This window comes from Carettochelys insculpta, chromosome 27 (genome assembly GCF_033958435.1).
Source record: "Carettochelys insculpta isolate YL-2023 chromosome 27, ASM3395843v1, whole genome shotgun sequence".
Lineage (NCBI taxonomy): Eukaryota > Metazoa > Chordata > Testudines > Carettochelyidae > Carettochelys > Carettochelys insculpta.
In genome coordinates, this window is record NC_134163.1 from 15,695,959 (window position 1) to 15,716,825 (window position 20,867).

The 20,867-nt window shown below is 46.9% G+C and overlaps 1 protein-coding gene across 1 annotated transcript in view; it reads left to right on the plus strand.

Annotated features, from left to right (window-relative positions):
- ELL (elongation factor for RNA polymerase II) overlaps positions 1–19,053 on the plus strand; it is an 83,419-nt gene extending 64,366 nt beyond the window's left edge. Inside the window, exons 8-12 of the mRNA XM_074978188.1 lie at positions 2,545–3,034; positions 7,994–8,060; positions 11,483–11,654; positions 13,103–13,147; positions 15,334–19,053. Coding sequence (XP_074834289.1) covers positions 2,545–3,034; positions 7,994–8,060; positions 11,483–11,654; positions 13,103–13,147; positions 15,334–15,438 — 879 coding nt within the window. The 3' untranslated portion in view covers positions 15,439–19,053. The remainder of the gene's footprint in view (positions 1–2,544; positions 3,035–7,993; positions 8,061–11,482; positions 11,655–13,102; positions 13,148–15,333) is intronic.
- The last annotated feature ends 1,814 nt before the right edge of the window (positions 19,054–20,867 follow it).

The following is a 20,867-nucleotide window of genomic DNA, read 5'->3' on the forward strand; positions in this document are numbered from 1 at the left end:
TATCAGTTACCAATAATTTAGAACCAGCCAGCTCCCAAGCACAGCTGAGGGCTTGTTTACGTGCAGGTTACTATGTGGCAAATCAACGTGTGAATCTACAGCACACCAGGTTGCTGCACAGTAATGTCCCACGTGGGCCGTGTCTACACTAGCCAAAAACTTCGAAATGGCCATTTGCATGGCCATTTCGAAGTTTACTAATGAAGCACTGAAATACATGTTCAGTGCCTCATTAGCATGCGGGTGGCCGCGGCACTTCGAAATTGACACAGCTCATCCAGATGGGACTCCTTTTCGAAAGGACCCCAGCAACTTCGAAGTCCCCTTATTCCTATGAGCAGATGGGAATAAGGGAACTTCGAAGTTGCTGGGATTCTTTCGAAAAGGAACCCCGTCTGGACGAGCCGCACGGCGGCGAGGCACGTCAATTTCGAAGTGCTGCAGCCACCCACATGCTAATGAGGCGCTGAATATGTATGTCAGCACTTCATTAGTAAACTTCAAAATGGCCATTTGCATGGCCATTTCGAAGTTTTTGGCTAGTGTAGACACGGCCATTCAGGTGCTTCCCAGCTAATTAGCAGAGCATCCGTAGCCTGTGTTTCTACTGGTGGTACACAACCCTATATGGCTTGGTGCACATAACATTTATTCTGCCCCTGGATGGGGAAAAAAAAACTTAGAGAACCCTGGTCCTGACTCTTGGCACTATGATCACTGAATATGCTTCCCCCTTTGCCATTATCCTGCAGATGTGTTTCGCAAAAAATAATTTTGTGCAAATACTTGTTCTAAATGTGCTCTGTAGGGAGAGATTGTTCTGTTAGTGTTTTTTTATTCCCTGGGGTAGCTTTCCTCTCACTTGGCTACATTTGAAGCAAAAAAAGTTAGACAGCAATGGGATTGGGCTCCTTTAGGAGAGAGAGAGAGAATAGATCAGGGCCAATAATTACTGTTTAGTACCTGACCTCTTACAGCTTTCTGTATCCCCTTGCTCCTCCAGCCTTTCCACGCAATGGTCTTGTAGTTCCATGTAGCCCTCCCTCTCCCTTTTGTGGAGTAAGGGGACTTTGAAGTTGCCCCGGGGACTTTGAAGTTGCCCCAGCACTTCGAAGTATGGGCGGGTGAGCCGTGGCTAGACACGTGCCGGTACTTTGAAGTTTAAAACTTCAAAGCTGCCGGGGGGCGGGAGGAGTTTGCTTAATGAAGTGTTGCCTACGCATGGCAGCACTTCATTAGTAAGCTCCCAACACGCTAATTACCATCCTTGCTTCGAAGGAAGGTGGTAGTGTAGACAAGCCTTAAGAGAAGTAGATGCTCAGATAGAATCCGGTTTCTCCTGTACTGGGCAGAGGGCCGGAAGTTTACATTCTCGGTCACAAGCATGTCTCCTGTCTGGTGTGACGTAAAATGACTGTCAGTTCCTATTCAAGATTTCTCTGTTTATGCATCAAAGAATTACATTGGCGGTTTTGGCCACAGCACCTCACTGGGAATTCATGGTCAGCCAATTAACCGCAATGAGCCCCTCCTCTTTTTCAAGTACTGCCTCCCTACATAGAATTCCCCTCCCACATGTAACAATTATCTGTACTCCTTTGTTCCTGGATACATATGTTACATTTTATTGGTATTAAAATGCATATTGTTTGCTTGTTCCCAGCATACCAAGCAGTCCGGATCGCTGTTTGCGACTTGTCCCCTAATTATTTACCACATCTCCGTATTTCATTATCTATAATCTTTGACAGTGATCTTATGTTTTCTTCCAGGTCATTAATAAAAGTTTGAAATAAAATCAAGTCAAGAACCCTGTGGTAACCCACTACAAACACAGCTGCTAAATGATTCCTTGTTAACAATTACATTTGGAGACCCATCTGTTAGCCATCTTTTAACCCACTTAATTTAATCAGAAGAAGATATCTAGTTGCACACAATCTGTTTTCTATAAACCCACGTTGACCCCATTAATTAGATTAACCTCCTTTTTATTCTTTTGAGTCCTGTGTGTCATTGGCAGACCCAGGATTACCTGGGTCGTCATTCTGCATCATTTTTAAATATTGGCACAACATTAGCTTTCTTCTAGGTTTCTGGCACATGTCAGGGTTCCAGTACTTAAAATCCACCTTAATGGTTCAGCAAGCTCCTCAGCCGGCTCTTCAAAAACTCTTGGATGCAAGTTATTTGGACCTGCTGATTTAGAAATGTCTAATTTTAGCTTTTGTTCGGTATCTTGCTGAGATACTAGTGAAATGGAAAGTTATAATATGACTGCATCTGATTTTTCTTTTTTTTTTTTTTTCCCCTCCACTCCTCCCCCCATGCAGAAGGAGAGTTCATCAGATGCCATTTCTGCATGGGGCTGCTAGCCAAAGTACTTTGTTGTTGCATTTCTTTTCTTGTAACTTTTGTTTGCTTATTGATACAGCACTGCCACACAGTGGTGAAGCAGAGTTGTGTGCTTTTTTTCTTTTTTTTAGAGCGACTGGCAATCACTGTCTTGTTAGTCTTTAAAGGAATGTTTTTCTCTATCCTCAGAAACGATCCCAGCCTCTGGAATTCATTGATCCACTAGCCAACAAAAAGCCTAGGATATCTCACTTGACCCATAGAACTCAGCCCACTTTCAATGGGAAACTGAACTCCTCGAATGGAAAAGATGTACCTGCTGCTGCTGTGCAGTCGGTTGTGGCCGATTCGGTCAGCTCCAGCTCTCACTTACCAGTCCTGGAGCTTCCAAGGCCTCATGACCCCCTTTCTGATGTCAGCAGTGACTTAAGTCACAATGGCAAAGACTGTGAGAACCCAGAGGCAACTGACAGATTGACTAATCCTTTGTCAACAGACTGTCCCCAAACGAGCAAACACAACTGTAGCTCACTGTATGTGAAAACAAAGAAAAAGTCCAAAAAGCACAAAGAGAAAGAAAGAAAAGAGAAAAGTGAAGAAAAATGCAAAGAGGAGAAGCAGGACTGTGAACTAATCAAGAAAGCCAGCTTAAAAACCAACATACCCCGGGAGGTCGCAGGTACGTGAATTCTGAAACACTTTGCCTGCTTGTGTGAACAAAGAGCTGCATGGAAAATACTGGTTCTGCTCTAAACCCATCCTACCAAAGTGTCCTACCTGTAGATCCAGGACCAGACTCTGTGCTAGCAAAACATTCTCTCTCTCTCACGAGGTCAATATATGGTCTTTCTGTGCAGGGTATATCAGATTTTTCCTGCTTAACTTTCGCTTTGTATTGTTTTGGAATCTGATTTGTGTCAAGTTTCTCATTAAATTAAGACCTTCCTATTAATAGGTCGTTATTCTGATCTGAATTCCTGTTTGCCACTAATTACTTACAGCTGCCTCTCTGTTTTCCATCAGGTTAGCATTTTCATATTGGTCAGTGGTGGTCATTGTGTAGATTTTAACTCATAGTGGAGTTAGAATCAAAGGCTTTTGAAGTTGGATATCGCAGAAGCAGTAGGTAGACTAACATGATACCTCCTGTTGTGAGGACTCATGCAGTATACATTTTCAATCTAATAAGGTTCTTTACAGGTTGGACTCTTATAATCTGGACTTCCCTCATCCAGATGCACCTGTGGTCCATCATCTCCATGGGTGCTCCTGTGCCGGAGACCCCAGGCTCACAAGTCCTTCACACGTCCTTTGAGAACCACCTGTGGTACTGAAGCTCGCAAGGGGAGTGGGAGGAGCAGGGACTGGAGGAACGCTCTGAGGAAGAGGCAGGGTGGCTGTGGAGCCCTGTGGCAGGTGCTGGCAGCACAGCCCTTTGGCTGAAGGGCTCAGTGCATGGCTGTGAGGCTGCACGCCTAACCCCATGGCCACTGCAGCCATCCTTTCCCTTCCTCTGAGATGTTGTTTTCCTCCCTGGTTCCTGCTCATTCAGTGCAGGCCCCTCTGCTCCCGCTGGAGTGGAGCCCCCAACTGCTGACCACAGAGGGGCCAGCGTTAACCTCCCCTGATCTAGCAAATTTCCTGGTTCTGTTCCTGGCAGTGCTGACCCAGGGAGATACTACATGTATTATGTCTTGTTTACCTGCTCTAATTTTCTCAAGGATCAATAAAGCTGCAAATATCTCATGTTTAAAAATGAGGAATGGAAAAACCAGCCTGAATACAGTGTTTTTAGAGGTTACTTATTGCACAGATGGGCAGAAATTACATGGGAAAAATCTGTTGGCTGCTCTAGTTCAGTGCAGTCTTGTTTCCTGTTTGCTGCTAATTTGTCCAGTCAGAGGACATCTTTACCACTGCCAGATGGATGGGCAGCAATCAGTCCAGTGGGGATCCATTTATTGGGTCTTGATAGATTGACCATCGAACGCTCTACCATAGACTCCTGAGCAAGTGTAGGTGGAGTCAATGGGAGAACGTCTGCTGTAGACTTACGCGATGAGATACTGTAGTAAGTAGATTCACATCACTGAAGTTGCGTAACTTTCATTAGCGACCTGCAGTAGTGTAACCTGGCCTAACTTATCACATTTCAAGCAATATTGTTTCTACTGAAGCCTTTGGGAATAGTCATAGATCTGTCACTAAATTATATTTTGCATACAACCTTTTTCCTTAATTTTATCCCATTAGCTGTAATTAAACTAAACATTAAATCCCCTCTCCACCTTCAATGCATGAAAATGCATAGAAACTCTTCTCCAGAGGAAGGAATGTCTCTTTTCAAGGGCATACGTTCTATTAAAGCCCCAAATACAAATGAAAAACAGAACAAGCACATGCTTTTTCTAGGTTAATATAGGACTGACTTATGAGAGAATATTTGAATCTCATGGTTTCCCATGCCAGCCAGGGCAGTTCATATACACAGGATATGACTGTTGACTGGCGTGGGCAACGTATAGCCTGTGAACTGGATTTGTCCCTCCACTGTCCTATGGCCCAGCAGGCTCCCTGCCTTCTGTGCCCCCACACACCACTCAAAACAAACAGCTGCTGGGACCATGGGTTTTACTGAGCACCATGAGCCCATGGGGGTGGATGCAGTGGCATTGCATCTGATGAAGCAGGTCTTTGTCCCCGAAAGCTTTTGCTCCAAAATATGTTAGTCTCTAAGGTGCCACAGGACTTCTCATTATTTATTTGGTGATGAGCTTTCATGAGACAGAGACCCACTTCTTCAGATCTGGAAAATCCTGGTGAATGATCTCTGATAACACAGAATAAAGAGAAATAAAAACCGATGACTCAGCTAGAAAGGACAGAAGGGGAGGGGGAAGAAAACTTGCCCCACAGTATGCTAACATTTTTATGGCCGACTTAGAACAATGTTTCTTCAGCTCCTGTCCCTTATTACTCCTCCTTACTTATGCTACATTGATGACATCTTTGTTTGGACGTATGCTAAAGAGACTGAAAGAGTTCCACAGGGATTTCAACAACCTGCATCCCACTGTCAGTCTCAGCCTTGACCATTCCACACGAGAGGTCCGTTTCTTGGACACCACAGAGCAAATCACTGATGGCCAGTCAGTACCCCTCTACCAGAAACCTACTGACTGCTACACTTACCTACGTGCCTCCTGCTTCCATCCAGGACACATCACATGATCCATTGTTTATAGTCAAGCTCTTAGATACAATCGCATCTGCTCCAATCCTACTGACAGAGACCAAAAGCTTCAAGATCTTTACCAGGCATTTGTAAAACTTAATTACCCACTGGGAGAAGTTTAAAAAAAATACAACAGATTGACAGGGCCAGACAAATGCCCAGAAACCAGCTACTTCTACATTGGCCCAAGAATGTTAATAACAGAACACCCCTTCTCATCACCTATAGCCCCCAACTCAAATCCCTCCATGCATAATAGACAATCTACAATGTATACTGGAATGTCATGCTAGTCCAGAGGAATTTTAGGGAGGAGGAAAACACCAAAGTATTGCTAGCTGCTATTTCAAACGTGGGGTTTGGGGCATATCCTGCCTGTCTCACGTAACTCGTTTCCTATTATGCAAGTCAAGCTTCTACTTGCTTTGCTGAGTCACCTGCTTTGAAGGATGATTTCAAAATCGGCTGTACTTTTCCAACACAGCTGAGTACACCATCAGTTCTTCAACTTTTGAAGTCGTCCCTGTTTGCCTCTGCAATGTGTTTCGTTCTCTGGCTGCAGCTGGACCAATCAGGGATTGTGCAATTTCCAGGAGACTTCTCATCTCTCAGGTTCATTTGCCGGTGCTTATGGTGTATCATCCTCTGCCATGGTAATAAGAACGTAACCATGGTGCAGTCCAGTGCCAGGGGTGTGGGAGGGAGGAACAGAAGAGGGCAGTCCTGAGTGACCAGTGGCTAATTACTGATCCATGAGAGACCAACTTTTCACATGATTGCCTGATTTTGCTCAAGAGCTTTTAGTGAGAGGCCTTGTCAAAGGCTTTCTAAACATCCAGGAACGTTGTTATTGGCCAGCTTGCTTCTGTCTACCTGTTCGGTGAGTCCTTTGGAGAATTCTGACAGATAGGTGCAGCATGATTTGTCTTTACAAAAATTGTGTTGACTCTTCCACAAGATATATTCATCTGCATACCAGATCAGTTTGTTCTTTCCTGTAGCGTCAGCCAGTTTGCCTGTCACTGAAATTAAACTCACTGGCAGCCTGTCAGTGCCAGGATCAGCTCTGAAGCTTTCTATACAAAGAGGTGTCTCATTAGTTACCCTCCTCTTACCAGGTACAGAGACTGATGTAAGTGATAGGTTGCATAGCATAGCTAGTAGTTCTGGAGTTTCAGGTTTGTGTTCCTTCACAGCTCTTGGGTGAATACTGTCTGGTCCTGGTAACTTGTTACTATATAATTTTTTAATTTGTTCAGAAATCTCAGTCTGGGACAGTTCCTCAGATTTGTCATCTAAAAAGAACAGTTGTTTCTGGTCCCCTTGGATTGAAGTATAGCCTATGCTGGTCCAATTGTAAAATCTTATGCCTGCCAAGATCTGTTGCTATTTTCTACATGCAAAAATCCCATAAAGGTTTTCTTAGTTCTAATTCTTTGCCAGTTGTCCCTCAACTCCCAGTTTTCCTAGCTTTCTGGAGCAGATTGCTTTCTGTTTTGCTTTGCGTGGATGGTCTTTTCTGTGTAGACATGCATAAAAAAACAGCTGGAGTTTGCTTTATGAAGCCATAAATCGCTAAGTGAAGGCAGTCCGTCGTGTCTGATGACGTCTTGAGCTTGCCCAGGCTCATCGGTTGTGACTCACATGGGGCTGAGGAGTCCAAGCTTTGAACGACATGGGCGTTCACAGTGGGGGCAAAGGAATTGTCCTGGCTCTGTTGGTGCAGCGGCTGCTGTTGCTTTCTTCCTCTCACGAGCATCAATGAGGCGTACGCGTCGCTGCTCTTCAAAGTTGTTGTACGCGTGTCATACGAGAGCACACCAGCCTGTTCCGTCTTTTCCATGCTGCTCTGGTTTTAAACCAGCATGAGCAGTGTTGGTCTGCATTCAGTCTTTATGCCTCTTGTGAGGTATAAATCTCTAAGTACAGTGTTGAATATATCCCTTCAGCCCTTTCTGCTGTGTAAAACTTCTTCCAAGAATCTATAGTGTGAGGAGCTGTAGCGCATGCTCTAGAGAAGAGCATGGAAAATAGTGTACACTCAACTCAGCTTTCTGAACTGCCCATCTGGGCTGTATTGATTTGTTTTGCAATTCACCAGTGCTGGGATTAGTATGTTATCCTTGCTGGGAGGCATGCAGCAATATTTATAAACCAATTAAATTATGGGATGTTTGTGCTGCTTGTTGCATTTGCTACTAGATGAATAGTCAATAAATCTCGCAGTTCCAGACATCATCTAATACTGATATACTCTGCATTTTGGTCAGGTTAACCTAGAAACACAAATTCTTTTATGTTGAGCAAAATGCATTGTGTAAATGTGGCATGAAGTTGGACTTTGATGTACCTTTTGTAAGATGCAAGGCTTCTGAAAAGTGTTCCTTTCTTCCCCCCACCCAGGTTTAAATGGAACATGCAATAATTCTAGTGTACCAACGTCAACTTCGGAAATGCCAGATTATTTATTGTAAGTATCTTTATTGTACATTGGCCGGGATTCCAAACTATCCGAACTGGCTAGAGACTAAGACATAACAAACCCTCTCTGTTTTGATTTCTGTGTTAGAACTCTCACACACACACACACACACACACACACACACACACACACACACACACACACACACACACACACACACACACACACACACACACACACACACACACACACACACACACACACACACACACACACACACACGCCCCAGCCCAGGTGGAGAGTCCAGATTCACCAGTGTATGGCTTGAAGCTTCAGTTAGGTTTCACAGCAGGTTCTCTCCTCTCTACCCCAATGCCAGAGTTCAGAGCTGTTTTCCCTGCAGCAGTTGATTACAAGTACCTCTGAAATAACAATATCTGATAGTCAAAAACCCTTGAAACACATGAATCCTCACAGCCCCTTTTGAGGTAGGTAGAAAATATCCTATCATGTAGATAGACATCAAGAGGAAATGACTTGTTGAGTATTGGACAGAAGTTGGTCACTTTCCCAGCACTTTCTGGATTTTAGGGTATGTCTGAGATCATCTTGTTGCAAAGGGAGCCCTGTGTTCTGGGGTGATGAGGGAGCCTGAACTGCTTTTTGAAGTGTTTGCTGTGAAGTGTATTATCTGTCATGTTCTAGTCTTCACAGGTCTTGCTAACAATTTTAATACCAGTCAGTTCACTTTTAAGCCAGCAACCTCTTTGTTCAGTTAGTTGTTCTACTGGATACAAGAGTTTATTTTTGCAGGACTGCTGCCTGTGTGAAGGGTGAGAAGATCGAGTTTGTCTCCCTTTGTGTTGCTGACATCTGGCCTGTCATATGACCTACTTGCAAGGCTTTGTGGTGGTGTGTGGGTGGACGACGGTTCCAGATGGGATGTTAATGGGTAGTTGAAATAGGTTGTGGTGTTGGTGGTGGCAAAAAAGCACACTAGCAGGCTCAAAAATACAAGGGAAGGTTACCCCTCCATGGGAGGGTAAGCCGTGGGTTACAGCACCAGCTTTTCCACCTTAGACCTTTTAATCAAATCCCCTGGCTGCCAATAAGCAGAACTTATTGCTAAGGGTAACTCCTATCTCTTCTACTTGAGTTTTTGGGGACACAACGCTCAGCTCTGTTTTATTTATAAACTCCCACACTTTTCCCAGTTGCAAAATGTTGCTCAGAACTGACCCATACCCCTGGACTGCGCCAGGTAATGCCACCAGCCCTCTGGTAGCACTGTCAGGCCCATTTCAGGGCACCCAGGGATCACACAGCCTTGTGCTGCATGAAGAGGCGGCTATCCTTTTATTCTGCTTGCAATGCAAACGTGGCCAGTCACAGACCGGTCTGTTAGTGGGTATGACTGTTTCTCAGGCTCTGATCAGAAAGGTGGCATCTCTAGTGTATGGGCCGGTGAGCTGTACAGGGGACTGCACGCTGCCTTCTTTGAGCAGGTGTTGGCACTGCTGCCGAAGCATCGAAGACTGTGTTTTGAGTGCAGCATCTGGGTAAGATGTCACCTCTGATGGGCCAATATGTCTGTCTAGGGCGAAGAATCCTTGGTGTGCTCTACCCAGAGAGAGGGAGAGACAGAGAGAGAGCACCTGAGCTGCCAGCTACACACTCTGCCTTCTCTCTGGCTCTAATTGGAATGACTGAGTAGTGTGATAGTCACGCTGTGTGCCTGGTACAGAGGTGAACCTTACCTCCTGAGGGAAATTTTCCCATTGCCTCTGACTAGCTCTGAGGGGCATTCAAGGGGAAGTGACCCATTTAACATCTTGTGTCCTAAGCCAAGTGAGGAGAGGGGAAGTTAGCGGTCACAGGTCATTGTAATGAACCCTAAATCCAGTGTGTTCAGACTGTGATTTTAAGGCAATGTCTACATGACGGACAGACCGCGGGGCTGTACTGCTGCAGCTGAGCCACTGTATAGCCTCCTGTGTAGACGCTGTGTGCCAGCAGGACAGAGCTCTCCTGTCAGCGATATTAAACTACCCCCAGCCAGTGGCGGTAGCTGTGTTGACAGGAGAGTCGTTACTACTGACACAGCACTGGTCACACCTGTGCTTTTGTTGGTGAAACGTGCATGCCTTGGGTGTGGTTTTTCCATATCCCAACTAACACAAGTTTTACTAATGACACTGACAGTACAGACAGAGCCTTAGTGTCCAGCAGAGTTACATACAGGTTCCTCTTTTGAAAGTGTTTGCGGGGTAAGGATTGACCACTCAGGTACAGAGTGATCACTTGGTGTCACTGTTCTGTGCAGTCTGGTGGTCTGTAGCTAAGTAACACCGCAGCTTCCCCACCCAGGGGACAGTCCGATTCGCTAATAAACTGAGGTTTAGCTGTGACACTCGGAGTGCTGAGAAGGAGCCCTTTGCCGCTTGAAAGCGCCTCTCTCACCACCATTACCTCGCCCACCTGGTGTGTGTGTCATTCTGAGACTGACACGGCTGCAGCACTGCAAACAGAATACGTGTCAGTTCAGACATTTGGGTGGTGCAGCATGAATTGGGCTTCTGTTAATACAGAGCAATAGTTCAGAGCTCTTCACTTCCCTCTCAGTCACTCAAGACCTGTTAGCCTGGCAGAGCTCCAGCCGCCGCTGTCGCTGCAGCAGAGTAAGGGGGTGAGGATGTCACCTCCACTCAACTTGTCCAAGCAGATGAGAAGTCAAAGGCTGAGATGAAACAGGAAGGATGATCCTGTATATTGGATTAGTCAGAAGGGGCCCCACTGAAAGTCAGGTTGTGTGTTGGCTTAAACACAGTAGCTTTTAAATGACCCATTTGATGTGCCTTTTGACAGTACATAGGCACTCTTGGGGCTTGTTCAGTTCATGCAAGATATCCCCTTCTTCACCTTCAGAAGGTATGTCCCTTTTACTATGGCGAGTTGTGTGTCTTCTGCTGGTGCAGTCCCCAGCCCAGGCGGGGCCCAATGCTGGTTGAGGCCTGCAGGTTCTGCTGCAGTGCAAATAGTCTGGAAAAGACAAGACGGCGAGGACATGATCGCAGCTTTCAAGTATCTAAGAGGTCGGTACAAGGAAAAGAGAGAAATTGCTGTCCTTAACACCCTGAGGATATGCAACAAGGGAGGTTTAAGTTGTACATTAGGAAAAAGATTTCTACCTGTCAGGGTGGTTAAGCACTGAAGTAAATTGCCTGGGGGTGTTGTGGAATCACTGAAGATTTTTAAGATCAGGTTAGACAGACATCTGTCGGAGGTGGTCTAGATGGTGCTTGGTCCTGCCATGAGTGCAGGAGACTGAACTCAGTGACCTCTCAAGGTTCCTTCCAGTTGTGTGATGCTAACGCAGTCCTGGAAGGCAGGCCTCTGACAGACTGCAGTAACCTTGCTGCCTGGAAAGAGACCTCTGTTCTCAACTGCCTTTTAAACTCTGCTTCCTTCAGAAAATATGCATCCATTTCCTCTTTGGAGCAACGTCAGAGTTACAAGAATGACTTCAATGCTGAGTACAATGAGTACAGAGACTTGCATGCCAGGATAGAGAGAATAACTCGACGGTTCACCCAGTTGGATTCCCAGCTGAAGCAGCTTTCACAGGGCTCTGAAGAATATAAGGTATAAGCAGAAAAAGCTGTTTAGAAACCTAACCCTGCTGCTTGCAGAGCTGAGGTTTGTTTGTAGTTTACCTGATCTTTTTGTCGGGGTGTCTTGGGAGGACTGATATCAGGCAGTTTATCACTGTTTGTAAGGTACTGTGCACAGCCCAGACCTGGTGTCTGCAGAGCATCCATGCAGCTGACAGCTTTTGGGCTGTACAACAGCCAGGTGTTCTTTCCATTAGAACACACGTTGTGGTACTTGTTGGCAGGGCGAAACCTCGTGGAGGCATTTGGTGTCCCCAGCCAAAGCCTGCTGGCAGCTATTAGTGTTTGGTCCTAGCCAGGAAAATGATATTTCACCCTATGGGAACTTAGTAATGCTGGGAAGCGAGCTAACATGGGGTCGTCAGTTTCTCCTGAAGCTTTGCTCTTAATAATAGGAGTATTATTCAACCTGTCAGACCGATCTTTCAGAGCTTTAACTATTCGTTAGCTTGAGAAGATAAGTCTCACTGAGAATAATAAACTATCCACTACAGGGCACTTACTGTACTAAGCGGCACCTCCTGTCTGATTGAATGTCTTTCCCCTCTTTTGAGATATCCCTTGTCTTGCCATTGGAGTAGCTTACTGTCCCAAGAAAAGCAGCACTCATCAGTGGAGTAAAGCTAGGTGACTCCTCATCCATCCTTCCAGTACTTGCTACTGGTATAACACCAGCAGGGCTGGCAGCCACTGCAGGCCCTGGGAAAAGTGCCGGGGGGAGCTGGCTCAGTGCCCCAGAAGGGGCAGAGCCAAAGGCAGTTGCCCTTAGTGCCACCAGGACCGTGGCATGGGGACCCACAGCCTCAGGGCAGTGCTACCAGCGCTTAAAGGGGCCTGGAGCCCCTCCTGCTGCCGAAGCCCTGGGCCCCCTTGAAAGGCCAGGGCAACAGCGCCCCCCCTTGCCCCTCCCCCGTCAGACCTGGGTGTGACTCACCATGGCAATGAGACCACTCACGGTAAAATGCACAGTACTGTTGGATGATCGGTCTGGGTCAGCAAATGGTTGGGAACCGGTGCTCGTTTCAGGCATTGTCCCTGCCATGTCGCCAGTAACCTGGGACTGCTTCTTCCTTTTGGACACTGCACAGCCGACCCTTTTTGTGTGTGGTTTTTGTTTTTTAAATGTGAACACAAGATCTTTTCGGGGGGTTGAGGGGAGGCATTTGGCAGCTTGTCATTCAGTTAACACGTCTCCTGTATGCCACAGTAGAAAACACCTTGAACTGGCCACTGTTCAGTTTGGAATGGGTGGCATCAGATAATTCTCTGTGTAGGAAAAAGGGTAGGGAAGGATAGATAGTAATTCCACCTGTCTGCCAAGCAGTGCCCTCTGGAGCAGAGGCCAGCTTGCCACTGGGCTGTGCCAGTTGTCCCGCTTGTACGGACACACAGACCTTGACGCTGTCCTTTCTTTTTCAGACTATCCACGACCAGATTTTACAGGAATATCGGAAAATTAAAAAGGTGGGTGAAAACTCTGGGCCCCAAAGGAAATAATCCTGTTCTGGGTTGGCTGGGGACAGGGTTTAGCTGTTGTGTTGTCCAGCTGCCCTTTGTCGAGAAGGAAGGAGGGAGCTCCCTCTGCTGGTTAGACCGGGCTGAGTGGCAGAGGCAGGGCCCTCTGGTGAGACTTTTCAGCAGCATTTCCTTCGTTCGGCACGGACAGACTGAACACGTTACATGGTGCTGCTCGTGCCTGAGGTCACAGAAGGTTACATCTGAGGCTTGAGTGACGGTTATCAGCGTCCCCTGGTACTGTGGTGTCACTGGACGCTCTCAGGGCACGAGGATATAACTATGGGGGAAGCGGCTGCTAGCACGGAGGGACTGGCTATGAAACACCTCCACTGAGAATACTGGCTTGTTGGTTTTATTGCAGGCAGTGCCTGCAGTGTGTGAGATGCCTCCCACGTGTGTAATGCCAGGGGCTCTGCCTGAGATGTGGTAATTGAGCTAGGGGAGGGAAATGCAGGGTGACAATGGGTCAGGCAGTGGTAGGGGGTGCCCCTGGGGCCCCTGTGGTTAGTCTTTGGTCAGATTTCTGGGCCCTCCCTTTGCTGAGGAGTTGATGGACTTTGTGAAGCCAGCTTCTGGGGTGCTTTCCCTGGGGTCTGCTGGCCTTTGAGAAGGATCCGGTGGCTTGACTCTGGGCGGGGAGGGAGGGCAGAGCTCTGCTGGTTGCAGATAAAGCTGTTGTGCCATTGCTCGATAGCCTATCTACACAGGTGACCTCTGTGTCCCCTTTGGGGCCTCTTGGGGGAGGGAGGGGCTTGCATCCCTTTGTTAGCTAACACCCAGGTTAGGTGCCTTGCACACCACAGTGAAGGATGGTAACGGGATGTGGTGTGCTGTTCCCACTTGGGCACTCATGTCAAGGTGCATATCCCCCAGTATCCTGTACGGCACAAGTCCACATTCGGCATAGGCTGATACAGAATGTGTTGGAAATCAGACGTGTGGTGTCCTGCCCTTGCTTGGGGAGGCATCTTCCCAGCACTGGGACTGTTGTGTCCAGCACAGGAGACAAGGGAAGGCAGAGAACCCCCTAACAAACAGGTGGGTTGGCTCTTTAGTGACACACACACAGTGCTTTTGACTTGTAGGCAGCCCTTCGTAGAAACACAGTGACTTTGAGTGCAGACTTCCACGGATGCCATCTGTGTAAGGTGTGCTGCAGGCTGCCAGAATAGCTTCCCAGAGGCTCTTCCATGCTGTGCTGCTTTGCCTGGTGACAGTCAGTTGGCTGAGATTGGTTACTTGGTTTCTTGTAGCTTGATATTAAAATTTGAAGTGTAATCCAAATCAGCTGGCTTTGTTTTAGCCACTCTCTGTTCACATTGATCATTCAGAGACTGGGCGACCCTCTTACGGAACAGGCACGGAGGCCGGTATCATCACACTCTTAAGAGGGGCATCATCTTAACGTACAAGGTTCTGTGGGTAGTTTTCTGTGGGTTTAATATTAAGCACCTTCTGTTTATGGTGTGGCAATGCAATGGCCTGTCACCTGTAACCATAGCTCAATGTCTGGTAATAAAACTTCGTATAGGTAGAGCCTTATTATAAAGTGACTCTAAAGCAATGAGCGCCTCTTCCCCCTTCTGTTCCCCAGTGGTCTAACGTTTGCCCTGGAGCACCTTTCATGAGGTGGCTTGTGCCCTCCCAGATCTGCAACACAATACCTGCTAAGATACGTGTTGCAGTACCTGCCTGTCGCTTGTCACTGAGGAGCTGGGGAGGAAGGGGGACTCAGCTGTTTCCCATTTAAAGGGGATGTTTTGCCTTCTTACTGGAGTTATGATCACAACAGCTTTCCACTGAAGGATGGAACTGGTTCACGCTAACTGGGACATGCACAACTTGCAGTATCCTGGTAACATCAAACCCACAGGCCTTTTTAAGGGAGAAGGAAAGATCTTGCTGATTGCTACCATCCAAGGGTGGGTAAAAGTATAAAGTTCATTGGTGATTATAAGGACTGTGACCATTCATCCCGCACAGGAAACAAACTTCAGTCCCTGGTGATAAGTACCATGAATTGGGTTTGCATTTTGGGGCTTCCTGATTTTAATCTCTCTCGCTGCACCATGTGTTCTGATAGACCTGGAGAATTATTAACTTCAGTGAGTGTATCTTCCTTTTCCTTTCAGACAAACCCTAACTACGGCCAAGAAAAGAATCGCTGTGAATACCTCCACAACAAACTGGCTCATATAAAAAAACTGATAGCAGAGTATGACCAACAGCAGTTTTAGTCTTGGCGCTAATATCCAGACTGACTTGTGCAGGAAAGTTCCCTTGGATGTTACCATTTCCTTTATACAAATGAGAAATAAAATACCTTTTGGAGCCAAGCACGACATCCTGGTGGTTGGAAGAACTTGAGGGTGATTGGGATGTGGAGTCGGTCACGTCAGCATCTGAGCCCAGTAGTGAAACCAGCGCCTGGCATCGTCCTCTCAAGTTTTACCCTCTGAACATTGGAAAGTTTTTATATATATGTAAAAAAGAAAAGGAAAATCTGCTTATTTGAAGGCAGCATTTGACAGTTATCCTCAAGTGACTCAAGCTCCCAAAGGTAAAGAGTCGATTTTTTTCATGGATTAAAGTTTGGAATGAAGTTGAGTTATCGCTGGCCCAGCTCCTGCTGTGCTGCATATTCTGTTCTGCAAATAGTGAGGAACTGGAATGCTGCTAAGTTACCTCCTTCTCTGGCACCTGCGACTGTTCATATGCAAGCTGTCTGCGCTACACAGCACCAAGTTAAACGCTCACGTTCCCAGAGCTCTTGTAATTTGCACAGGTTTGTGCTCTCCTGGAGGAGGCTGGGTCATCCGGAGGGGGAGTGCCCAGCAGTCTGCACCCAAAACTTTGCCTGATGCAGATGTTGGATTCTGTGTGTAGGAAGTCATTTGGAAACAGTTGGCGTACACTTGGCAATGGCTTCTCCGTTTGTGCACAATTCAGTCAGCCTGTGTTACACTTCATATGCCAGTGCCAGGAAGACTGAGACCTGTCTGTCTTTGACTTTTATAGTTTTATACCAAGACAGCCAATTTTATTAATTGCTAATGAGACTGTGGTCTATTTTATATTTATATATACATATGTGTGTGTGTGTGTATGTATGTGTGTATATATATGTATATATACATATATATAAAATTGTGTATATATGTGTGTACACACACACACACACACACACACACACACACACACACACACACACACACACACACACACACACACACACACACACACACACACACAAAAGCATCTTTTCTAAAACTGTGCCTCTCGTTTCCTTTTAAGCCAAATGTTTCGGAACCTTCCCTGTCTTACAACAGCAGTATTACAAAATGATAGTTAGCTAATTACCCAGATAAGTTATTTTGGTGTTCTTCATGACCCTTAGAATGGATTTGGTGGGGTGGAAGGAAGGCAATGCTTTTTTGTTCTGTGTTCTGCATGGTTTCCAGGCAGCAGCAGAGGATCAGGTACTCAGAACAGGAACCGGAACTTGTCGGCGAGAAATAAGTTAGCAGTTGTCCGTGTGGGTCTCTTACAGTGGGCTGCTTCTTACACTTGTCTCTTGATATTTGGACTTGAGGGACATCCATCAGAACAAGGTCAGGGCATGAGGAACTCTGCAAAAAGCACAAGGGTGCCCTTCAGCTCTGTGTTTTTTACCTAACCCTGCCAGCCTGTGTGCTTTTTTGTTCCAGCTTCCACTGTATCTTATGAAAGCAGAGGGTTTCTTTGGCCCTGGTAGTGGCACCTGCCATCGGAAAATGTGATTCTCTTTTGAGAGCATAAAATGGGAGAGTGAGGTTGTCAGGAGTAAGGAGGGGGACTCGTTCTTCGACTAGGGTCTGTGTTGTGTTTTTGCTGCTCAAGAAAACGTGGGTCCGCCCGAAATAATTCCATTGTAGCGGGACACTAGTGCTGCTAGTTTAATAGGCTCATACTCCAGACTTCTCAACCTTTTGTCTTGTTCCAGGGGTGTGTAGTTTAGAGTCCCTTTCTCTTTTCTGCCTAGGCCTGTTGCACCGGTGGCTCTGCTGATGCTGTTGTCGGCTCCCACCAGTGCTCCAGCATTCTGCTCTTTGGGAAACTAGCTTAGAGCAAAAAGGAGCCATTGGCAAGTACCACCATGCCGAGAACAGTGTTTTCTGTGCCGGTGGTTCTGCAGTTGTGGCCCATGGTCAGACAGTGGCCAATTAAGTTCTGCAGACCAGCAGGGGGCCCTCAGGTGTTCTCAAACCCAAGCAGTAAAGGATGGGCAACAAGTTGGGAGCGCTGGGGGGGCATCAAACAGGGACATGCTCCCAGAACTCGGTGCTCAGGGGAGTGAATCCTAGCAGACAGGGACTCTGCTTCCCCCGCACCCCTTCCCAAGCTGACTAAAGTGGAGTAAGAAGGCAGGGGAAGGTTAACTACTTGTTTCCATGAGTCAAAAGCCTTCAGAACAGTTCGTGCCCCATTGGCGCGTCCAGTGGACAGGGAAACCTGACAGCTGTGGACGATTTAAGGTGAAAAGCTTTTGTTTGACAAGTTTTTTTTCTTGAATGTTACGTATGAGAAGTGCATGAGCCCCCCTCCCCCACAACAGCAAACACTGGGTTTGCAGGAATGTCAGAAACAAAGGGTGTCTGTTTTTTTCCTTGGATGAGCTCAAATCCTGCTTAAAGCATAGATCTGAAACAGCCTTGATCCAGTGTTTTCTGTAGCTGTGAGTTGCTCCCAGATGTGTGTTAGTGTGTCAGTGACCGCAGCTGGAAGACGCTGGAGCGGGGAGGTTACGTTGCCCTGCAACAGGTTTGTGTACTTCTTCCTGTTGTCAGCAGAGGAGATCTCTTGGCATGTTGTGTGGATTCCTGAATAGCAGACAAGTATTGCTGTAGACAGCTTCCCTAGCTGGCAGTTGTGAGAATCCAGCATTTTCTAGGGGAAGCAGAAGCCCTGCATAAGGCCTCTGCCATCAGGCCGTGTCTCCCTGTTGCATTGTGACTTCTGGGTGCAAACCACAATGTTTTCCCAGATGAAGCAAGCAGCTGGGCTGGAAAGAGTTTGTCCATTGGTGGCTTGCAGACTGGCGGGCTGATCTGTAGCACAAACTACGCTTACAGCCAACGTGTGTTTAGCTAAAGAAACCTAGTGCGTGCTTCCTCTTGAAAATGCAAGGAACCCTGAAGCGCTGAACTGGCAGAAAAGGGCATTGGTCATGAACCAAGATAAATAAATTCTTCCACAGAGACACTTCATTCTGATCCTTCAGGTTTTGAAAGGGGTTTTTGGAATTTTTTTCTTTTGAGGAAAGTAGAGATGGTTCTCAGTCTTTATACATCTGCTATAAACTATTTTTGCAAACAGAGTTGTATACAAAGATGTGTTATGTACATGTATATTCTGGAACGTCTAGAATTGGAATATAAAGCTGAAAAAAATATTTAATGACTACCCAAACTGTGAGACCGATTAGCTTTTCATTTTTGGCTTCATTTCATTTTTCATTTGGTCTGTGTTACGTAGTCAAATCTGCCTTTTTTTAATTTTTATTTTTAGAGCATATGAAGCAAGGCAAATCTTGTGCTTTTTGGGTTAATAGAAACCAGTTCTAGATGATTAAGTATGATCTAACTTATTGATACTGTGTTTTACTTTGTAATATTGTACTGTGGAAAAAACTATATTGAGCCATGGAGTTGGAGTTTACAAAGAGCTTTTCACTTTGCCAAAATGTTACAATTTAAAGGCAGCATCCTCTTCAGCTTTTTCTGGATCTTTTCTCAAAGAGCGAGTGTCTTTTTGTACATGAAAAAGCTGAATCCTGATTTTTGCAACTTATAATAAATTCACTGTATTGGAAAACAAGCACAACAAGGCTGTGCATTTCTTTGTAGAGTTCATTTCTTGGGGTAAATGTTGGCGTGAGGAGTTCTCTTCCCACCCGCCCCCAGTCGAGAGTGAACAAGAAAGTTTGAAATACTGTCTCAAATTTGGCCTTGCAGAGCGGTGCCAGTGCAGTAGGAAAGAGACAGTGGCTCCCAGTGGCATGTGACCTTTGGCAGGGCCTGAGGCCAGTGCGGCCCAAGCCAGCTTTCAGTCTGCCCTCTCAAGGGGCCTGGTAACTCATCCAGGAGACTCCACTGCAGTTGCAGAACAATGTAGCTCACAGTGGAGTTTTTAGCTGCCTGTCCCTGAGGCTCAGGAAACTCCCTGCAGATTCCAGTGGCTCTGTTGAGACTTGAATTCAGGAGCAGCTCCCATGTGTCCTTGGAGCTTTAGCTCTGTTCTAATTGGCTCTGTTTTATCCCCTTCCTCTTAATCCAAAATCCCCATCTGTCCCCAGTGTCTAGGTGCTTACCTGGGCTCTGTCAGTCTCTCTTCTGGGCAGAGTGTGGGCAAGGTGCTCTGAGTCGGAACAACCTGAGTCTGATCATGTACTAGCTGGGGGCTTAGTGGTCATTTTTGCTAGTCCTGCCCCACTTGCCTGCGTCAGTTCAGGGGACAGGGGAGGTGAAAATAGAGCCTGAGCCCATGGAAGATTTCCGACTGCCAACCAGCAGCCATCATGAAAGCCCCACAGTGCAGGAACGTTTGCTCAGCTGCTAGGCAGGAGAGAGCATCAGCGCAGCCTTGAGTTGGTCGTGCCTGGGTACAGGAGTGGAGCACCCTTTGCTGCTTTTGCACAGAGAGCGCATGGCACTCCTGCTTACAAGCCGTGGGCATTAGCTCTGGTCGAAATCCCCTCAACCCAGGGGCTGCTTGTTCCCGGCCAGTGGGGCATGTGGCAGTCATGTGAGAGGGTGGCAGAGCCCTCCCATGGAGGTGGGAGGTGCCCGCTGAGAAAAGTAAGTGTTTAAAATCTGGTGAATGGAAACTTCCAGCAGGCTTCCTCTGTACCCCACCCAGGCAGCTCAAACTGAAATCCTCCTTTCCCTCCTATTGTCTGGAAACCTGAGCCTGGCGGCCTGAAAGTTTAATGTGCAAGCAAGGCCTGTGGGCTGGATGTGTAAACATGGCGAGTGACTTAAAGGACCTCTTACAAAGCTCCCTGGGAAAGTCTGGCCTGCAGCATTGCATCAAGATGTGGGGTTTGTGCTTTTGTCCTCTTAAATTTCTGCCCTTTGCCTCACCAATCTGACCATGGGGCATCATTCTTAGAACAGTCTCCCTGGAGCCCTAGGTCAGCAGGACCGGAAATAGCTGCTGGGGAGAGCAGGTCTCCAGGTAGCAGGAAGAGTCGCAGCTCGGGGTGTAATGCACCTGTGGATGTGCAAAGGGGCTCAGGGCTGGCTGAGTTGGGGAGGATGGGGGCATAGGGGGCAGAACAGACCCATCAGCCCCACTTGCGGAGCTCTGCTCTCCAACTTCCCTCACCACGGTACCAGTCTCTTTGGTTACTCGAAAACAGTACGTGAGAGGCCCTGGGAAGGCTCCAGCAGAGAGCAGGCTGGCCGAGGAAATCCGGTCTAAGACAGGAATGAAACGAGAACAAATAGTGACTCGTCTGTATCCAACCACATTCCAAAGCAGCCGCTGTTGGCAGAAGAAGATGGCTTTGTCATACTGCAAAACTAAAAGGGACTGTAGCAGGGGATGAGGGTGTTAACCCGTGGAGGGCTCAGAGCACAACTGGAGGGGTGGGGAAACGTTCCTGAGCTCTAGACTCCAGGAGCTC